This window comes from Pleurodeles waltl, chromosome 2_2, assembly GCF_031143425.1.
Source record: "Pleurodeles waltl isolate 20211129_DDA chromosome 2_2, aPleWal1.hap1.20221129, whole genome shotgun sequence".
In the NCBI taxonomy this organism is placed as follows: Eukaryota; Metazoa; Chordata; class Amphibia; order Caudata; family Salamandridae; genus Pleurodeles; species Pleurodeles waltl.
The window spans coordinates 392,630,239-392,648,144 of record NC_090439.1 but is presented as its reverse complement, the minus strand read 5'-3'; the positions used below and the strand labels follow the sequence as shown (position 1 = coordinate 392,648,144).

The 17,906-nt window shown below is 46.4% G+C and overlaps 1 protein-coding gene across 2 annotated transcripts in view; it reads right to left on the bottom strand.

The window, feature by feature from the left end:
- The window catches only part of RTTN (rotatin), a 978,768-nt gene that overhangs the window by 452,981 nt on the left and 507,881 nt on the right, over window positions 1-17,906 (bottom strand). For both annotated transcript variants that reach the window (XM_069219896.1, XM_069219897.1), the window contains exon 30: window positions 14,984-15,094. In XM_069219896.1, the coding sequence (XP_069075997.1) occupies window positions 14,984-15,094 (111 nt within the window). The remainder of the gene's footprint in view (window positions 1-14,983; window positions 15,095-17,906) is intronic.

The following is a 17,906-nucleotide window of genomic DNA, read 5'->3' as shown; positions in this document are numbered from 1 at the left end:
GAAAGGGTGCTGGCACCTTTTTTACATAGGCTGCAATGGCAGTCCTGCACAACCCTTTGCTTGGGCTCCCTATGGGTGGCAAAATATAAACTGCAGCTCATAGAAATCCCCTGTAGCCCCAGTGCTCTGGGCACCTAGGTACCATATACTTGGGGGTTACATGGGGCACCAGTATGCCAATTGTGGGATGAAAATGGTTCCAGCAATCAAGTTTAAAGTAGAGAGCATAATCACTAGGGTGCTGGTTAGCAGGATCCCAGTGAATGCAGTCAAACACTGACAAACAGGCCAAAAGTGGAGGTAACCAAGCTATAAAGGTGCTACTTTCCTACAACCTCACCAGGAGTGCCTGGGAATTTGCAATCCTCCAGTGGTTCACAGCCTAAGTTACTGCTGCGTCTAATTTTGTACTCTCTGTCTGGAGGAGGAGCATCTCCTGTAGATCGACTATTGGCATGTTTTCTTGCCGCACTTACAACTATAGAGTCAGGGGCCAATTGTATTCTAATAAAAACTGAATCAGAGGGTGCAGGTTTGTACTTTTTATCAACCCTGGGTGTAATGGTCCTTGCCTTATTGGGTTACTTAAAAATGTCTGCAGCATGTCTAAGCATGCCTGGAAGCATAGAGAGACATTGGTACTCCTTGTGTGTAGATGTTCAGGTATTAATCAAAAAGTCCTCTTCAGTGGGATCTGTATGTATTTGCACGTTGTGATACGCAGCTGCCCTAGCTATCACTTGATTTTAAGCAGTGGTATCTTCGGGGGGAGATGGCCTCGCTGGGTATAAATCTGGGTCATAAAGAAGAATGGGATCAGGATCATATAGTTCCCATGGGTCTACATCTTCTTGAACATTTCTTAGGTCATCCCTATGATGTGAAGCCAATGAGGTCTGTGGACAAAACTGCGTAGTGTGTGTGGGTGAGGGTGGTGGGGTTGAAGGAAGGAAAGGAGAATGTGGTGGTGAAAGAAGGTGAAGGATGTGTAGCTTTTTCTTTCTTCCAGCGTCCAAAGTCTCCTGAAGTGCAAGTTTCCTTTTAATTGTTACAGGAGGAGAAACTATGATTCTTCCTGTTTCATTCTGTATGTGAAGTTTTGTTGCTTAGCGTCCATAATCTCTAATATATGTTCTATTATAGATGACTCCTCAGTAACTGCAGAATGTTTACTGCTGGCAGTTTTCGATTCCTAAGGTTTCGACAAGGAATGCTTGATTTGACCAAAAATGTCAGCTCCGAAAGTGGTGTTAATTTTTTCTGCTCCTTGGTGGAAACTGCCAATTTACCAAAACAGATGTATCAGTCTGTTTGGTCGGTGCCAAATGCATTTTGGTCTTCTGTATTTTCTGTGCCCGAACCCAAAGGTTTTTCATCCAATTGTATTTTTCGGCTCCAACCATGGCCAGAGGGCAGTTGAGGACTGATTACCAATGCAGGAATCTTTTTAATTGTCTTTGTCTGGTGTGGTGGTGCTGATGTACTCACGTACTGCGCCGGTGGTATGGACTGATAGTCAACATCAGAGTCTCGATCCGAGTCCGAATCTCTAATGGAGACAGCTGGGTGCTGTCCTACTTCTTCCTGCGCATGCTCTTCTCCGACGATGGCGGGTGTATCTTCTGTCGACTTGGACGCCATCTCCAATCAATGCGCTGTTCGGTCCTGGAGAGTCGTCTTTGATCAAAACGATCTACAGGCGTCGCAGGTCTCTTCTCTGTTTTCTATAGACAGGCACAGATTACACACCAAATGCTGGTCAGTGTAGGGAAATTTGGTGTGACGCGACACTGAGGACAGAGCAGAAACGGATTTCGTTCCATCAGACTAACATTGTTCAACTACAATGCATCTTAGTAGGCCCAAGAAGGGCGAGGTCGCCACTAAGGGCAGAAATCGACCCCTGATGATCGAAATCGGATCTACTATTAAAAGCAGAAAACATGATCACAACATACCAACATTTATAGAAAGTTAGAATAAAGTTCAGAAGATACCGAACCAAGATCCATTGGAGCGAGAGGAAATACATCCGAACCTGATGGCAGGATGACAATTGATGCCCATGCTCAGTATCACCAAGAGGAGTCACCACTTGATCTCGTGACTCTAAAATATGCTTCGAAGAAAATAACTTGCAACACTCCGAGCTCAACACTAGATGGCGCACGTTAGCAAAGCTACACATGCCATTGAACAAATAACTTTCTGTAGAGGGAGCAACTCTGTACTCCACAAATGACTGCATAATAGCTCACAAGCTAAGGCATCCCGACTCTGCATATACATACAAATGCTCACCGGGCATACAAAACAAATACTCCACTTAGAGTATGGTACATAACATGAAGGTATCAACTCTTAGGCACAAGCTCTTCTTCAGAGAAACAGTAAACAATATCACTTTTATATCAGGTAACAAATCAAAAAGACATCAACCACTTCCACACCAAGTGATAAAGAATAATAACAGTAATGAAAGTGGACTTGAAGCATCAGGCAGGAATGCTCCATGAGGTCACAGGGTAATATACCCCCTAATTATCTATCCATGACTATTTAGGGAAAAATAACACCTGCCGAAAGCAGGAACACCCACTGGATGCCACCATTAAGTGGCACAGAGACAGAAATGAAAAAGCCTCACTGCACTGCCAAAGCACGGCTCATGAACGAAGTAAAGACACATACCTCCCTAAGATCCAGTACAGGAGGTGTTAACAAAGCCTAAGCATAGAGAAGAACCAAACTAACTAGCTGTTTCACCTCTACTGTCACAAAAACACCTTAAAGCAGAGTCAGCCTGTGCACCAAATAAATGGGCACCATCAAATTGTAAGTCTAACAATGTGGCTTGAACTCCCTCCTGGTAAGTAACCAGGCATGGCAACGTAGTGCAACTGAAGAGGCCACAGCCCGACCCACAGTCAGTAGTATTCATACCACAGTGAATGATTAGTTTAGCTGCTTGATCACCATCTTGAATCACAGGTGCAAGAGTGCTCCAGATAACCAGAAGCATAGGCCAAATCCTTGCCAATGAGTCCCACAATGAATGTGAGAAACGTCCAAGAATGCAAGATGTACTAATAAAGCATAAAGCAGAACTTGTGGAGGAAACAAATATGACTGCCACAGACGCCTAGACTCCTGGAATCTCTATCAGATGGGACATGTGGGAGAGACTCATTATCTTGGGAGGCAAAGGCAGCCTGTACCACTAAATTTCAATGAGCAGGATGTCTTAAGAGACCAGCCGGATCACAAGGGGAAGGTCTGTGCCTGCGAGATACAGCCCGATCAACAGGGGCCCCTGCATCAGGCTTAGCCGAAGCCTCCAACAAAACACCATGTAAGGCTTTACTGTAAGGAAGTCCTAGTTCAACCCGTTTGGCCTTGATGGAGGACATCAATTAGAGGATCCTAAGTTAATGCTACTGAAAGAAGTGATAGATCCAAAACTACTGCAACCCTTCTCAGCATGTCAGTATGAGAGGAACGCGCCTCCATAGCAAGGCCAGAAGGAGAAAGTATGGCTGTGGAACAATCCAAGCCACTAGCCACACCTAGGTCAGTTAGCTGTCGTCTCTATGGGGCTGATGAATATCTGAAATGGGTGGTATACACTCCAACTCTTCCACAGCCTGTCCACCATCTCCGACATGCTGTGACAGAAGAACATCCCTAAGGGGCAGTCTGATTAGAGGATCAATGGCCATGCTCAGCAGCTTTGGATAACACACTCTTCTTGCCCAGTCCAGAGCCACAAGGATTACTTTGGCCTGGTTGTTCTTGATCTTCTTGAGAACTCTGGTAAAAGTGGTATTGGCTCAAAGATATACTGGAGGCTTAAGCTCCATGTGAGTTGAAAAGCGTCACGAGTGACTGAGGCCTTGGAAACTACTACGTGCAATTGACCATTCTCTGTGGAGGCGAACAGATGTAACCAAGGCTCTTTCTCCACTGCTTGAAGAATCCTTGCACCACCTCTGGATGGAGACACCCTTTGTAATTGACTAAGCATCGTCGGATGGGTTTGTCTGATCTTATGTTCAAAGAGCCTGCCGGATGTTGAACAACCAGGGATATGCCCTGCTGTTCCAGCCACGCCCAGAGGTGCAGAACATATTGACAATTGGTCCATAACCCCACCCTGCCCTGCTTGTTACAGTACCACATGGCGTGGTGTTGTCCTTGAACACCCGCACTGCCTTCCCTTTGAGAGATGGAAAAAATGCTTTCAAATCTAGTCTCATTGCCTGGAGCTCCAAGTAGTTGATGTGGAGACCAGACTCAGCCAGAGACCAAGGGGCATATTTATACTAAGTTTTGCCCCAAACTTGCATCATTTTTTTTTAAATGCAAATTCAGTGCAAAACTAACTCCATATGTCTTGCACCAAATTTATGGAGTTAGTAATTTTTTGGACATGGAAATTTACCTTGGGTTAATGAGATGCCAGGTAGGTGTTGCAGTGCAAAAAATGACTATGGCCTTAGTGCCATATTTATCCCCCTGTGCTAAAATCAGGCCCATTCTTTAACGCCTGGGTCACGGCAGGCGTTAGGGGACCTTTGGGCCTATTTCCATGGTGGAACACCATGGAATAAGCCCACAGGTGCGCACCCCAGGCACCCCCCCACCGACACCAGAGGGACAACAGAGGACGGGGGACCCATCCCATGTAAATATAGCTAAGTGTTTTTTTTTAAATGCCATTGGGGACCCTGAAATGGGCCCCCCTACATGGCACTGGGTGCAATGGCCATGCCCAGGGGACCTTGGTCCCCTATGCTGGCCACTGGGGTGGTGGGCATGACTCCTGTCTTTTCTAAGACATGAGTCATGTGGTATGGATGGTTTTACTTCAGAAAATGACTCTAGGCAGGTTAGTCTAACATCGTTTTTTGGTGCAAAACCCCTTCTTCTATAACCCTAGCCCCACCAGACTAATGTAATTTATTTTGCCGCTAGCCTACCCTTTGCACCGGCTTGCACCATTCCATAAATATGGTGCCCGGCTGGTGCACATAAATGGTGCAAGCCGGTGCTAAACTTTTTGGTGCAAAACTGAGTTGGTGCAGTTTTGCACCAAAAAGTATAAATCAGGGACCAAATGCCTCTGATCTCCACCTCTCCCAGGTGGCTGCTCCATCCGAGGAGTGACGCATCTGTCACTACTGTCAAATCTTGTCGGGCAAGGGAGAGGGATCTGCCTCTGACCCTATCGTGGTTTGCTAGCCACCACTGCAGATCCCGCTAAGATCTAGACCATGTCAGAGATTCCCCTGATCCTGTGCCCAATGGAACTTCAGGTCCCACTGCAGAGCCCACATATGCCACCTGGCATGTTTCACCAGCATGATCCAGGAGGCCATGAGACCTAGAAGCCTCAGAGTCATTCTCACCAACATCCAGGACATAGGCTGAAACATCTGTATCATAACCCGAATATCCTGGAGTCGCCGCTCAGGAGAATAAGCCGGAATTTGTACTGTGTCCAGAAAAGCCCCAATGAAAGGGAGCGTGTAAGAGGGAGTCAGGTTTGACTTCAGCACATTTATAGTGAAGCCCAGCGAATGTACGACACCCACCGTAATCTGGGGGTGGGAGATGACAGTCTGGGGCGTGCCCAACTTCAACAGCCAGTCGTTGAGATAGGGGAACACTGAGATCCCCTGATCTGCACAGATGAGCTGCGACCACCGCCATCACCTTGGTGAACACCTGTGTGACACTGGTAAGGTCAAAGGGGAGCATGGTGAACTGAAAGTACATGTGGCCTACCGTGAACCGCATATAATGTCTAAGGGCAGGCAGGACGGGAATGTGGAAATAAGCGTCCTGCAAGTCTAATGCTACCACCCAGTCTCCTGGGTACAGGACAGACAGACTAAACCTGAGCCAAAGTGAGAATTTTTAATTTCTTCTAGAGGAAGAGATTGAAGGAGCGAAGAACTAGGATAGGGCAAAGGTCATTGTCCTTTTTGGGTACCAGAAAGTAGGAGGAGTAGCAACCACAACCTATTCTAGCATGGGGACCTTCTCTATAATCCCTTGGCCAAGAGAGCCGTAACCTCCTCGGGGAGAAGTGCCAAGTGATCCCCCGTCATCCAATCATATGATGGTGGCATGGATACAGGAGCAGTCTCGAAGGGGAGACAGTAGCCCCTTCTGACAATCTGCAAAACACACCTGTCTGATGTGATGGACTGCCAGCAGAGCAGGTGGGGAATCATCAGACTAGGAAGGTTTGGAGGCAGCTGAAGGGAAAGTAGGGGGCCATGCTTGGACTGGGTGGACCACCAGCTCCAAGATCCACGAGGATGGCGGATTCCACGTCTTCAGCCACGTAGAGGCTGGGCAGTGTGAGCGGCATGTTGGCTGGAAGGGAACGAAGGTTGTAGGACGCCCCTTCTGTAGCCACGAAAATGGTGAAAACCAGCCTGACGATCCTTGAAGCACTCGAGCCTGCTTTGCCTCCGAAGAGACGGGTGCCATCAAAGGGCATGTCCAGAAGATTGGCTTGGCCATCCACCGAATAAGCTTGATGTCCCCAACCAAGTGTGGCACCTCAAGGCCACCAGTGACGTAACCGCTCTGCCCAGTGAGTCATTTGTCTCCAATACACATCTGATTGTGAACTTTGTTGAGTCTCCCCCATCAGCAACAAGCTTGAGAGAGTACTCACCGGGCCTCCTCCGGGACCTGTGGCGGCACTTGCGCAGCCGTATCCCACAGCATGTGGGAGTTATGGCCCAAAAGGCATGCAGTGATCATGGTCTGCAATGCCAGGCTGGAGGAAGAAAACATCTTCTTCCCAAGTTGGTCCAGCCTTTTTGATTCCCTTTCCGGGGGTGCGGAAGGGAACGCGCCCTGGGATGTAGAGCCTTGGATAACCAAGCTCTCATGGGAGAGATGTTGTATCAGGAACGCTGGGTCAGTTGGATCAGGTCGATGGTGGCAGGCAATAGCAATGTTCACAGGAGTCCGTGTGCTGGGTTTGGATCAGGTACCCAGCAGGAAATTGGTAAGGGCTTCACTGAAGGGCAATAGGAGGAAGGAAGGAGGGCAATAGGAGGAGGAAGCCCCAGGCTTAAACACCTCTGTCAGGAGATTAGTCCTGACTGCCAAAGGCAGCTCTAGGTCCAGGACCTCAGCCGCTCTTCGCACCACCATGTAATAGGATGCTCCCTCCTCTGTAGCCACGGAAGGGGGAGAAAGCATCCCAGTGTCAGGCTTACCCAGCTCTGTATGCCCGTTCAAGGGGCCCTGTAGCTGGTACTCTAAAGGGTCCAGTGACCCCTTCCATTCCTCACCGTACTCCAACTCATAACAAGAAGGGTCAAGATCTGACACAAAAGGGGCACAGGCAGTGTCTGGAGCATCAACATCTGAACCGGTGTTGGTGAAGGTCGAGGTGGTCTGACAGATGCTGGTTTGGGTCCATAAATGGATCTATGTGTACCCCCCATGTAGCCGAAGCCGCAAGCATGGAATCTGAGGGGGACATTCTGACCCTGTGGGGCCCGAAGGTGCCCCAGCTGAGAGACTGCTCAAAGATAAGGTGCACGGCCTCATAAAAGTCTGAGTTGGGTGGGGTCGCATCACCTCCCGGAAACTCTGGGAAGTGCGGAGCCAGCCCAGATGCAGGCTCCAAGGACAGAGGCCTAGAACGAAAACACATGTTTTCCCACGTCTCCTCAGCCGATGAACGAGATTAAGTCTAAGGACGTTTGTTCTTCTTCAACTCCTTCTTATACCTTGACTTACCCAATCATCCCGAGTACTTTGAGTGGGACGACGATGAAGGGGAGCTTCGCAGTCGTTGTCAGGACCTTCCTCACAACTAAGATCGGAAGTGATGCAGAGCCAAGCACTGGGCCACAAGCTTTCAGGTTCATGACCAGGCATTCGGAGCACGACTGAGTCGTGGTCACACTGCAAACACCACAAGAACATGAGGTGCGATCCGTTACGGACATCGCCCAATGTCAGGATAAGCTGGGCTTGAATCAGGCTGTACGCGAAGACATCTTCAGCGCACCAGGATTGTCAACACTCAAAAAAATCTTTGGCAAAAAGTAAAAAAGATCAGTCAAAAAGTGACTGAGGGGTAGGTCTTCTTTGGATCAGTGTTATGCTGGGGCAGAACATACTGATCCGACGTCAGCTTACTGGGGTGGCACCTATATGGGACCTGCAATGACATATCTGGCGTGGATGGTGCTGAATGCAGTGCCGATCAACGCCACCTAACAGCAAGTAGGGGTACGGCTCGAGAAAAATCTCCGGATCCAGACTGACATCTGGGGTAAGGAATCTGCAACTAGATGTCTCTTTCAGACACATTCTGTAGTTCGTGTTACCTACCAAGCCAGTGGAAAGATAGGACTGAGGCGCAAGTCCCCCCTTAATCCCTTGTCTGTCACTGGCACACCCTTTGAGAGTAAGCATCAGCATTCACGGGCCTATGGGTCCTGAGACTACCTCCGGTTACAGGTTTATCCTGGTCTTGGTGGATCATGTCACTAGGTACCTGGAGGCAATCTCTCTGAGGACCACAACTGCACCTGCAGAGGCAAATGCACGGATGCAGATTTTTATCAGAGTGGGTTTCCCCAGAAAGTTGGGTCTGACAGGTGCACAAACCTCATGTCTGCTTACATGCAGTCAATGTGGAAGAAGTTTGGGGTAACTCACAAGTTCCTCACTACTTACAACCTACAAACAAATGGTCTTGTTCAGAGATTCAACAAGACCCTCAAAGGTATGATCAGATGCCTTTCTAAGGCCTTGAGGAAAAACTGTGATATCCTCTTGCCATGCCCGTTTGCCTACAGGGAGCTCCCACAGAAGGGAGTGGGGTTTAGCCCCTTTCAGCTTCTGAATGGGCATCCTGTCAGAGGACCTCTGAATTTGGTCAAAGAAGGCTGGGAGCAAACTCCCTGGAGCCACCCCTCCCCCAGGATGTAGTAAGCTACATGCTGGCCTTCAGGAGACAAATGGCTAAGTTGAGAAAGGAATCTTTGGACAACTTAGATGCCAGACAGGCTGTGATGAAAGAGTGGTATGACCAAAGCTCTACCACTGTGGAATTCAAGCTTGGTCAGAAAGTGAGGTTTATGTAACCTGTGGAACCTGGGGCCCTCCAGGACTGCTGGACTGTGCCCTATGATGTGATTGAAAGGAAGCACAAGGACACTAACATGGTAGACCTTAAGGCCTATAGGCAACCCCTCAAGCTGCTCCACATCAATCACCTCTAACCCAACTTTGAAAGGTTGGAGTTCACTATGGTGTTGGAGACAGATGGAGGAGAGAAAGAGGAGAGTGAACCTCTCAGTCACCTCTTAGACTCCAAGGAGAAGGATGGATCTGTGGACGGAGTAATCCTTTCCTCCACCCAACTCCTCAGCAGCAGAGTGGCTGTCACTGAGTGTTGGGACAGTTTGCCTCACTGTTCGCCCTAACTCCAGGGATTATCCACCTCTGTACCCATGATGTGGACACAGGGGACAACCTCCCTGCCAAAAATAAGGGTTACAGTTTGCCGGGTATGGTGAGGGCCAGCATTAAGAGTGAAATGTCTAAAATGCTGGAGTTGAGGGTGATAGAACTCCCCAGTAGTCCATGGTGCAGTCCTGTGGGTACCTGTCCGGTACCAACTGTTGTCCCACTGGCCAACACACCCGAATTGAGGCTGTATGTGAATTACAGAGGGCTAAATTCTGCTTCAGGCTCTGCAACAGGCAGGCCCGACCATCAAGGACAATAAGTGCTAGATGGGGCAGGGGCTGTAGTCTATTTGGGCATGTGGTAGACAATGGGGTAAGGTGCAGCCCATCTAGGGCAAGATAGCAACTGTCATGGCCTGGGAGCCCCCCAAAACCAAGACTGGGGTCAGAGCATTCTTGGGCTCACTGGGTACTACATGAGGGTTATCAAAGGGTACGGCACTACTGTTGCCCCCTTGACAGAGCTGATTTCTAGGTAGTAGCCCAGAAATGTGATTTGGACAGAGGCAAGCCAGAAAGCATATGACTCCGTGAAGCAAGTCATGTGCCCAGTGCCCCCGTGCTCAAGTCGCCTCAGTTCTCCAAGGAATTTATCCTTCAAACAGATGCCTCAGAACATGGCATTGGGGCAGTTTTATCACAGCTTCATGACGAAGACCTGCAGCCTTCATCTCTAGGAGGTTATGTCCCCGGGAACAGAGGTGGAGTGCTATTGAGAAGCTTTTGCAGTGGTTTGGCCTACGAAGACGTAGAGGCCATACCTGTTTGGCACTCTTTTCCGGATTCAGACTAACCACAAGCCCCTCAGGTGGCTAATGCAAATGAGGGGTGAAAATCCCAAATTGTTGAGGAGGTTCATTTCAATACAGGGTATGGACTTTAGGGTGAAACAGAGACCTGCGTTAGACCATGCCAATGCAGATGGTCTATATCTAGGTTTTTCCACCTTAGTTATGAGAACTCCATAGCGGTTGGCTAGCTCTCCTGTTTTTCAGTTAGGGCGGGGTACACGTTAGACCTGCCAGCCTTGGGGCAATCTTTCCCCAACTGTTCCGCCTGTTTGCCTCCAATTTTTGCTATATCATTTTGTTGGCCTTTGGAATCTGAGCTATTTATCACAGCTGACCAGTGCTAAAGTGCACATGCTTCTCCCTTAAAATATGTTAACATTGGTGTACACAGAATTGGCACACTCAATGTACGTGCAAGTCCCTTGTAAAGTGGCATACCAAATTCCCAGGGGCTGTAAACTAAATGCTACTTCTGGACCTGTAGCACTGATTGTGCCACCCAATAGGTAGCCCATACGGTAGGGTGCTATACAAGTAGAGGGCAAGGCATGTACTTAATTTTACATGTCCTGGTGATTAAACACTCCTAAAGTCGTTTTTCATTACTGAGAGGCCAACTACTCTCACATACGAGCATTTGGAATTCCTTAATATACTTTTAAGCTTTAATTTCTGATTAGAAGGGAGAAGCTACACAGTGTTTCATATTATTGGAGGGTAATGACAAATCCTCTTTAATGGTAAGGTCAGATTTAACATTGCTCTTTTCTAAATTCCATTTTTAGAAAGTAGACATTCCTTTGCTCTTACTGCGCTGTGTGTGCCTTTCAGCCTGTCTCTTACACACGCCTGGGGTAGGTGACAGCTACACTTAGTTCATTCCCCTCAGATAGCCACAAACACAGGAATGGTGGGTATGACAAAGGACTTATCTGCATTCCGAAGGGCTTTCCTGGGCCGGAAGGGTGGAGGAGAGCTCACACACTTCAATAGGGAAGTGCCGGTCCCCACACAAAGGGCTGACTGCCCCCTACTCCTAGTCTGGAGCCAGGGCTGTGATGTAAAAGGGAGCTGTGCTCTTCAAGGAGCTGCTCTGAAGTCACCACCACTTCAACAGCACTTTTTGGTATACGTACTGGGACTCAGACCAGAGCAACTCAGTGCACTTCTGGACTTGGGAAGAACTCTGCTGGAGTAAAGACAGCTGTGCTGTAAGGACTGCCACTTTACCTGGACTGGCTGTTTCAATGAACTGATTATCTGCTTTGCTGAGCTACTCTGCTGATCTCTGACCTGCTGAAGACCAGGATTGGACCCATTATGCTGAACCAAGCAAGTGACTCCAAGGGCTTGCTGGCTTGTCCCCTGCTCTACATTCTCAGGGACATAAAAGGCTTTCTGCAACTCTCCTGGTGCTCCTGGACTCTGCCATCTGAGAGTCCTACCCTTGCCTGGGGTGACCTCTCCTGGGCCTCAGAAGTGGATTCCGCAGCTGATTTCCACCAAAAATGGATGTGTTCCCTCAAGTGGGCCAGAAATTCTGAAGCATCGCTCTGTCAACACTGACGCAGAGGCTGTTTAACAAGAGCAGAGTCACAGTCAGCGAGGACCAATGATGACGCATCCCATTCACTTCAACAGAGTTCAGTGCCAACACAGGACCCGATGGCAAGGACTAGAAACTGACACATCGTGCCCTAGACATCGATGCCTAACTCCATCAAAGGTACTATTACAGCAGACCCTGCAGGGGTTCTGTAGGCGATCTACCCTCTATCGTGGTTGCACTGAACTCTGGATTTGCACCGGTCCCTCACAACCTCATGTAACCTTTTGATATTTGCATTCTCACTGTTGTGTATGTCAGGAGGGTGTCATAGGTTATAAAAGATGTGGGATTGCTAGAAATGACACTTTCTGTAGGGTTATACCCAGACTTTTTGCCTTCCTCCTTGTTGTGTGACCTTGTTTTGTTGGTTTTAAGATTCTGGGCACTTTACAACTGCTGACCAGTGCTAAAGCGCAGGTGCTCTCTACTCAAAACATGGTAGCATTGCTTCTCCACAAGGGGCATATTTAATTTACTCGCAAGTCCCTATAAAGTGCACCTGAAGTGACCTGGGCCTGTAAATTAAATTTTACTCGTGGGTCTGCAGCACTGATTGTGCCGCCTACCACAGTAGCCCTCACATTCTTAGGCCTGCCGCAGCAGAGCCTGTGTGTGCAGTTTTAAAATGCCATTTCGATCTGGCAAGTGTACCCACCTGCCAGGCCCAAACATTCCTTTTTAGTACATGCAAGTTACCCGTAATATTGCACCTAGTTAGCCCCCGGGGCAGGGCGTAGTGTATTTAAAAAGTTGGACATGTAAATTTAAATGTATAGGTAGTGAAATACTCAAATTCATTTTTCACTACTGCAAGACCTAGCTCTCCTATTGGTTAACAGTGGAGTTACCTTGAAGCAACCTTAAAGTGTAACTGTCAATTGGGAAAATATGGAAATTTGGAGTTTGGTGTCTCTGGACTACAATTTAAAATCACAACTTATGGTAAAGTCGGATTTTAGTTGCCAGTCTGAAAAATGCCACTTTTAGAAAGATGGTATTTTTTTTTCTTTAGCCATTCTGTGCCTCTGCCTTTCTCTGAATACACGTCTGGGGTTGGTTACAGCGGGGCTTTCAGCATTCCCTCTAGACCGTCACACACGAGAGCTTAGGTGTGACTTATTGAGCCTTAATGGGCCTTTAAGCGGCTTGAAAGGGGGGTGGAGCTTAGCACTGCCTCACTTACACCTGAACAGAGCTCTGCTTCTCCCCATACAAAGGGATGCATTACCCCCTGTAGAGTGTCTGGAGCCGGGGAAGGAAGGGCAGGTACCCTGTGATCTTCAAAGGCCTCTCTGAAGTCTCACCCACTTCAAAGGCACATTTGGGTAGAAGTACTGGACCCCAAACCCACCAAATCACAACTACACTGGACCAAAGAACACTCTGTCAGGAAGGACTGCTGTGCTGCCAGAAGGGACTGCCACTTTGCAACTGTATTGCTGTGCTGGCCTACTGCTTGCTGTGTGCTGGGTTGTAGGAGGGACTGCCCCCTTGCAACTTTCTTTGCTGTGTTGGCCTGCTGTTTCTTGCCTGCAGTAAGGAGGACTGGACTTGTTCTCTACATCCTTGAACCCAAGATTCTCCAATGGCTTGTTGGCTTGTCCCCCGTTTCTGCACCCTCAGGGATAGCAAAGACTTCTTACAACTCTCCTGGTGCTGCTTGACTCTACCATCTGTGAGTCCTACCCTTGTCAGACGTGCCCCCTCTAGTCCTGGGTCTCAAAAGTGAGTTCTCCGGCTGATTTCTGCAAAAAACAACATACTGTGCGCCCTTGTCGTATTGCTCCATCAAAGGTACTGTTTCAGCAGACACTACGTGAGTTCTGCAGCTGGTCTATTCTCCATTGCGGTTGGCCTGAACTTTGGATTTGCACTGGTCCCTCGTGACCTCAAGTAACCTGTTGACCACCTGTGACTTCTAAGCAACTGTTTTCACAGTTAATCTTTAACAAATAATATCTAGACCTCGTACTTATTGGTTTTTTGTCATTTTGGCCTTCTTTTACACAGATAAATATTCTCTATATTTCTAAATTGATGTGGTGTATTTTTGTGGTGTCGTTCACTGTTACTGTAATTATGTGTTGCAAAGATATTTTACACATTGCCTTTTAAGTTAAGCCTGCCTGCTCTGTGCCAAGCTATCAGAGGCTGAGCATAGGTTAATTTAGGTTAAGTATCTGATTTACCTTGACTACGATTGTGGTCCCTACATGGGCAGGGTGATTACCTCTGCCAACTAGAAACCCAGTTTCTAACAGGGATTCACACAAACCCTCTGTATAAGCATCAAAGGTATTCCTTTTTGCTGTTAGCTAGGATTTGAGATCACATCCTTCGCACTACAGACGAAGTCCTGATGGCGCGCGTTCCACATCATTAGCACTACAGGGCTAATCAAAATGCTTTAAAAAAAAAAAAGTAAAAACTGCCAAGGATGGTATTTAGGGGGTTAGCATTATTGATTTTCAACTTTCACTGTACTCTGAAATAGGTCTGCATGACACCCTTAGGGTGACCATACTTTTGTCTTTGTCGGAGACTGGCCTGCCTAGGTAGTCACTTCCTTTCACCCCCATTTTACATTAAAGAAGATAATTAAATTGTTTTTAAGTATCTTAAAGCTCAATCAGTTGTGTACGCCTTTTGGCAGGGCTTTGCTGACAAAATAATGTTTTCATAAATCATTCGTAGACCTCCACATGTTACCGGAGATAAGCAGTGTTGATGGGCATAAATGAAAAATGAAAATTACATGATTGAGAAACAGTACTTTATTACTGCCCTTCAAAGGTGCACCTAAAGTAAGGTTGTCTGTCTAAATCAAACATACTTTTTGGTTGGGGATGGGGTGGGGGGTGAACGTTACGTTCCTATTGAATACTGACATCTCATACAAACCTCTTTTGCCATTGACATATCTTCCATAGGGTAGCATCTGTAAGCGAACAACATTGCAATCCTACACATGCATCATAAATTTACTTTTCTTTTGAATTTCAATATTACTAGCTTAACCATTAATATGTCATGAAATGGCAGACTCAATAAATACATTTACAGACCTCTGGATCTCTGTCCACCCACAGTGGAATCAGCCAAGCCAAGCCTAGTGGAGTAGACGTCTGCTCTTCATTGCCATTATCATAAGGTAAGGACCACAAAGACACCCATTCCTGTGTAAAACAAAGCAAATACACATTTACATATCAATAGCAATCTGTTGTAAGAGATTGTGCTAATTCATTAGGGTCCGTGTTGGGTTTCATAAGTGAATGCCTCAACTTTGCAGCAAAAAACAGTTCTGAAACGCAGACATGCATCTACACTGTTCACAAGGTTTTAAAAACAAAAAATGCCTGCTACACCTTGAAACCTTAACTAGAAACATTATATATATACATATATATATATATATGCTTGACGGTTCCATTTTAAATTGTTAAAACTTTTATTCTGAAAGCATCCCATTCTCCAAGGGCTCCACCTACATGATTAGTGCTTGAGCAGAGACAACAGAGCTCCTTTCAGCTGCCACAAAAAGTGGTAGATGTTGTATTGTCTGCGCATTGCCCCTCCATTAGGTCAGCACTCTAGGAGCTTCTTGGTTTGTGATCAATGGTGTGGATCCCTTGCAGACCTAACTATCCCAAGTACTGCAGCTCATGCTTTCTCTAGCATAAAGGGGATATGTCATTGGCACTTAGAAGTTTAATCCACCTATTGTCTTATGCAATCTTAATAACCCCCAACTCCATTTGTAGTTTGTCAGAGGGCCTTGAATTTGGTCCTTACGTTCTTGATGTAGGAACTTAAATGGAGCCCCCCCCTGTTGTACCCTTTGCATGTTGCCTCTCCAGACAGTGTTTTTTGGTTGCCATTGCTTCTGCTAGATGGGTCAGTGAGTTGAGGCCCTGAGCTGTCACCCTCTGTTCACTACCCTATTCCCAGGAAAACTGGTGTTCTGAATCAGGGTTGCTTTCCTTTCCAAGGTGATCACTCCTTTTTACCTGGCCAAATCCATTACCCTTCCATTCTTCTAGCCTCCACATCATCTTTTGAAGGAGGAGGACTGATTGCATCAGTTTGATCCTAGGTAGGCAGTGTATTTCTAGCTGGATTGCACCAAAGAATATTTTTCAGATGACCAGCAATCCGTCGGCTACTGTGAAGAAAGATGGAGAAGGCGGTTCAGAAGAGTACTCTAGCTCTATGGTTCATCCTCTGCATTAAGATCTCCTACAACTCCACCAAGAAGGAGCTAGCTGAAGGCATCAGGGTCACTCCACCAGGGTTAAGTCTACCACTTCGGCACTTAGTTGGGTGTCCTGGTTGTGTAAATATGTAAAGCACCAATGTGGACTTCTTTGCACAGCTTTACAAAGCATTACTGCCTTGATGCGGAGGAATGGGCACTTCGTCTTGTAGGATTTCATGGTCCGAATCGTCTGTCAACGCCACTCCTGGGAAGGGTATTGCTGTGAAATCCATTCTACAGGTGGGGAACCGGCAGCTAGAAGTATTCATCATAAAGAAAAATAAATATTTATCTGTGGTAACAATCTTTCTGGTGGATGTGTAAATATATATATATATATATATATATATATATATATATATAGAGAGAGAGAGAGAGACATGTTCGTGGCATGCAGTGCTATAGATTCATATGCTTTGCATAAGCCCGCCATCTAGTGGTGGGCTCGAAATGTGACAAGTTGTTTTTGTTTGAAGAAGGTTTTCGAGTCACGAGATAGTGACTCATCCTCTCGGTGACAGGACTAGATGCCCATGTGCACTATATGTTAGATTGTTTTAACGCAGGCGGATTAAGTAAATAGTGTACAGATGTATATATAGATATATATTAAAGAAAAGACATGTCCATGCAATGTATATAAATATTTACAATACATAATACTACAACGGCCACAGGCTTCCGGGGAGGAGGGAGGGCCCATGTGAATCAACAGCACTACATGCCACAACAGATGTTTACTGGGTAAGTAATACTTTCCGTTTCATGTCATGTGTAGCTGTAGATACACATGCTTTGCATAGACTGTAAAGCAGTCCCCTCCAGAAAATAAGCGGTTGCTAGCCTGTAGAAGTTGGAGTAGTTTGAAATAGTGTTCTAAGCACTGCCTGTCCAACATTTACTTGTTGACGAGATAATACATCCATACAGTAGTGTTTAGTAAATGTGTGTGGTATTGACCATGTGGCTGCTTTACATATGTCTGCTATTGGTATGTTTCCTAAGAATGCCATTGAAGTTTTCCTGGTGAAATGAGCTTTATGAGTTACTGGTAACTGTCTTTTAGCTTTAAGAAAGCAGTTTGTATACACTTGATTATCCATCGTGCCAATCTGTTTTTTGAAATGGGATTACCTTTGTGAGGTTGTTGAAATGCCACAAAACGTTGCCTGGATTTCCTGAAGTCTTTTGTGCTGTCTACATAGTGCATTAGAGCTCTTTTGTTATTAAGGGTGCGAAAAGCTTTCACCTACTGAATCTGGCTGTGGGAAGAAGACTGGCAATTCCACTGACTGATTGATATGAAATGTGAACCCACCTTTGGTATGAATTTTGGGTTTATCCTAAGGACTATTTTGTTTTTCTTAATTTTAAAGAAAGGTTCTTCCAAAGTGAACACTTGAATTTCACTAATTCTTAAAGATGTGATTACTACTAAAAAAGCCACCTTCCATGATTGAAACTGAAGAGGGCAAGAATGCATGGGTTCAAAGGGTGGCCCCATGAGTCTTGTGAATACAATATTAAGATTCCACACAGGGGCTGGTGGAGCACTAGGTGGAATAATCCTTTTAAGACCCTCCATGAAGGCTTTAATAACTGGAATCCTAAACAAGGAAGTATGTTGTCTTTTTTGGAGATAAGCAACTAATAGAGGAATATGCAAGGTTTGCTTTTTGTAAGTGTAGCAAATAGCAAAGGATATCTTGTACTGATACCTTGAGTGGGTC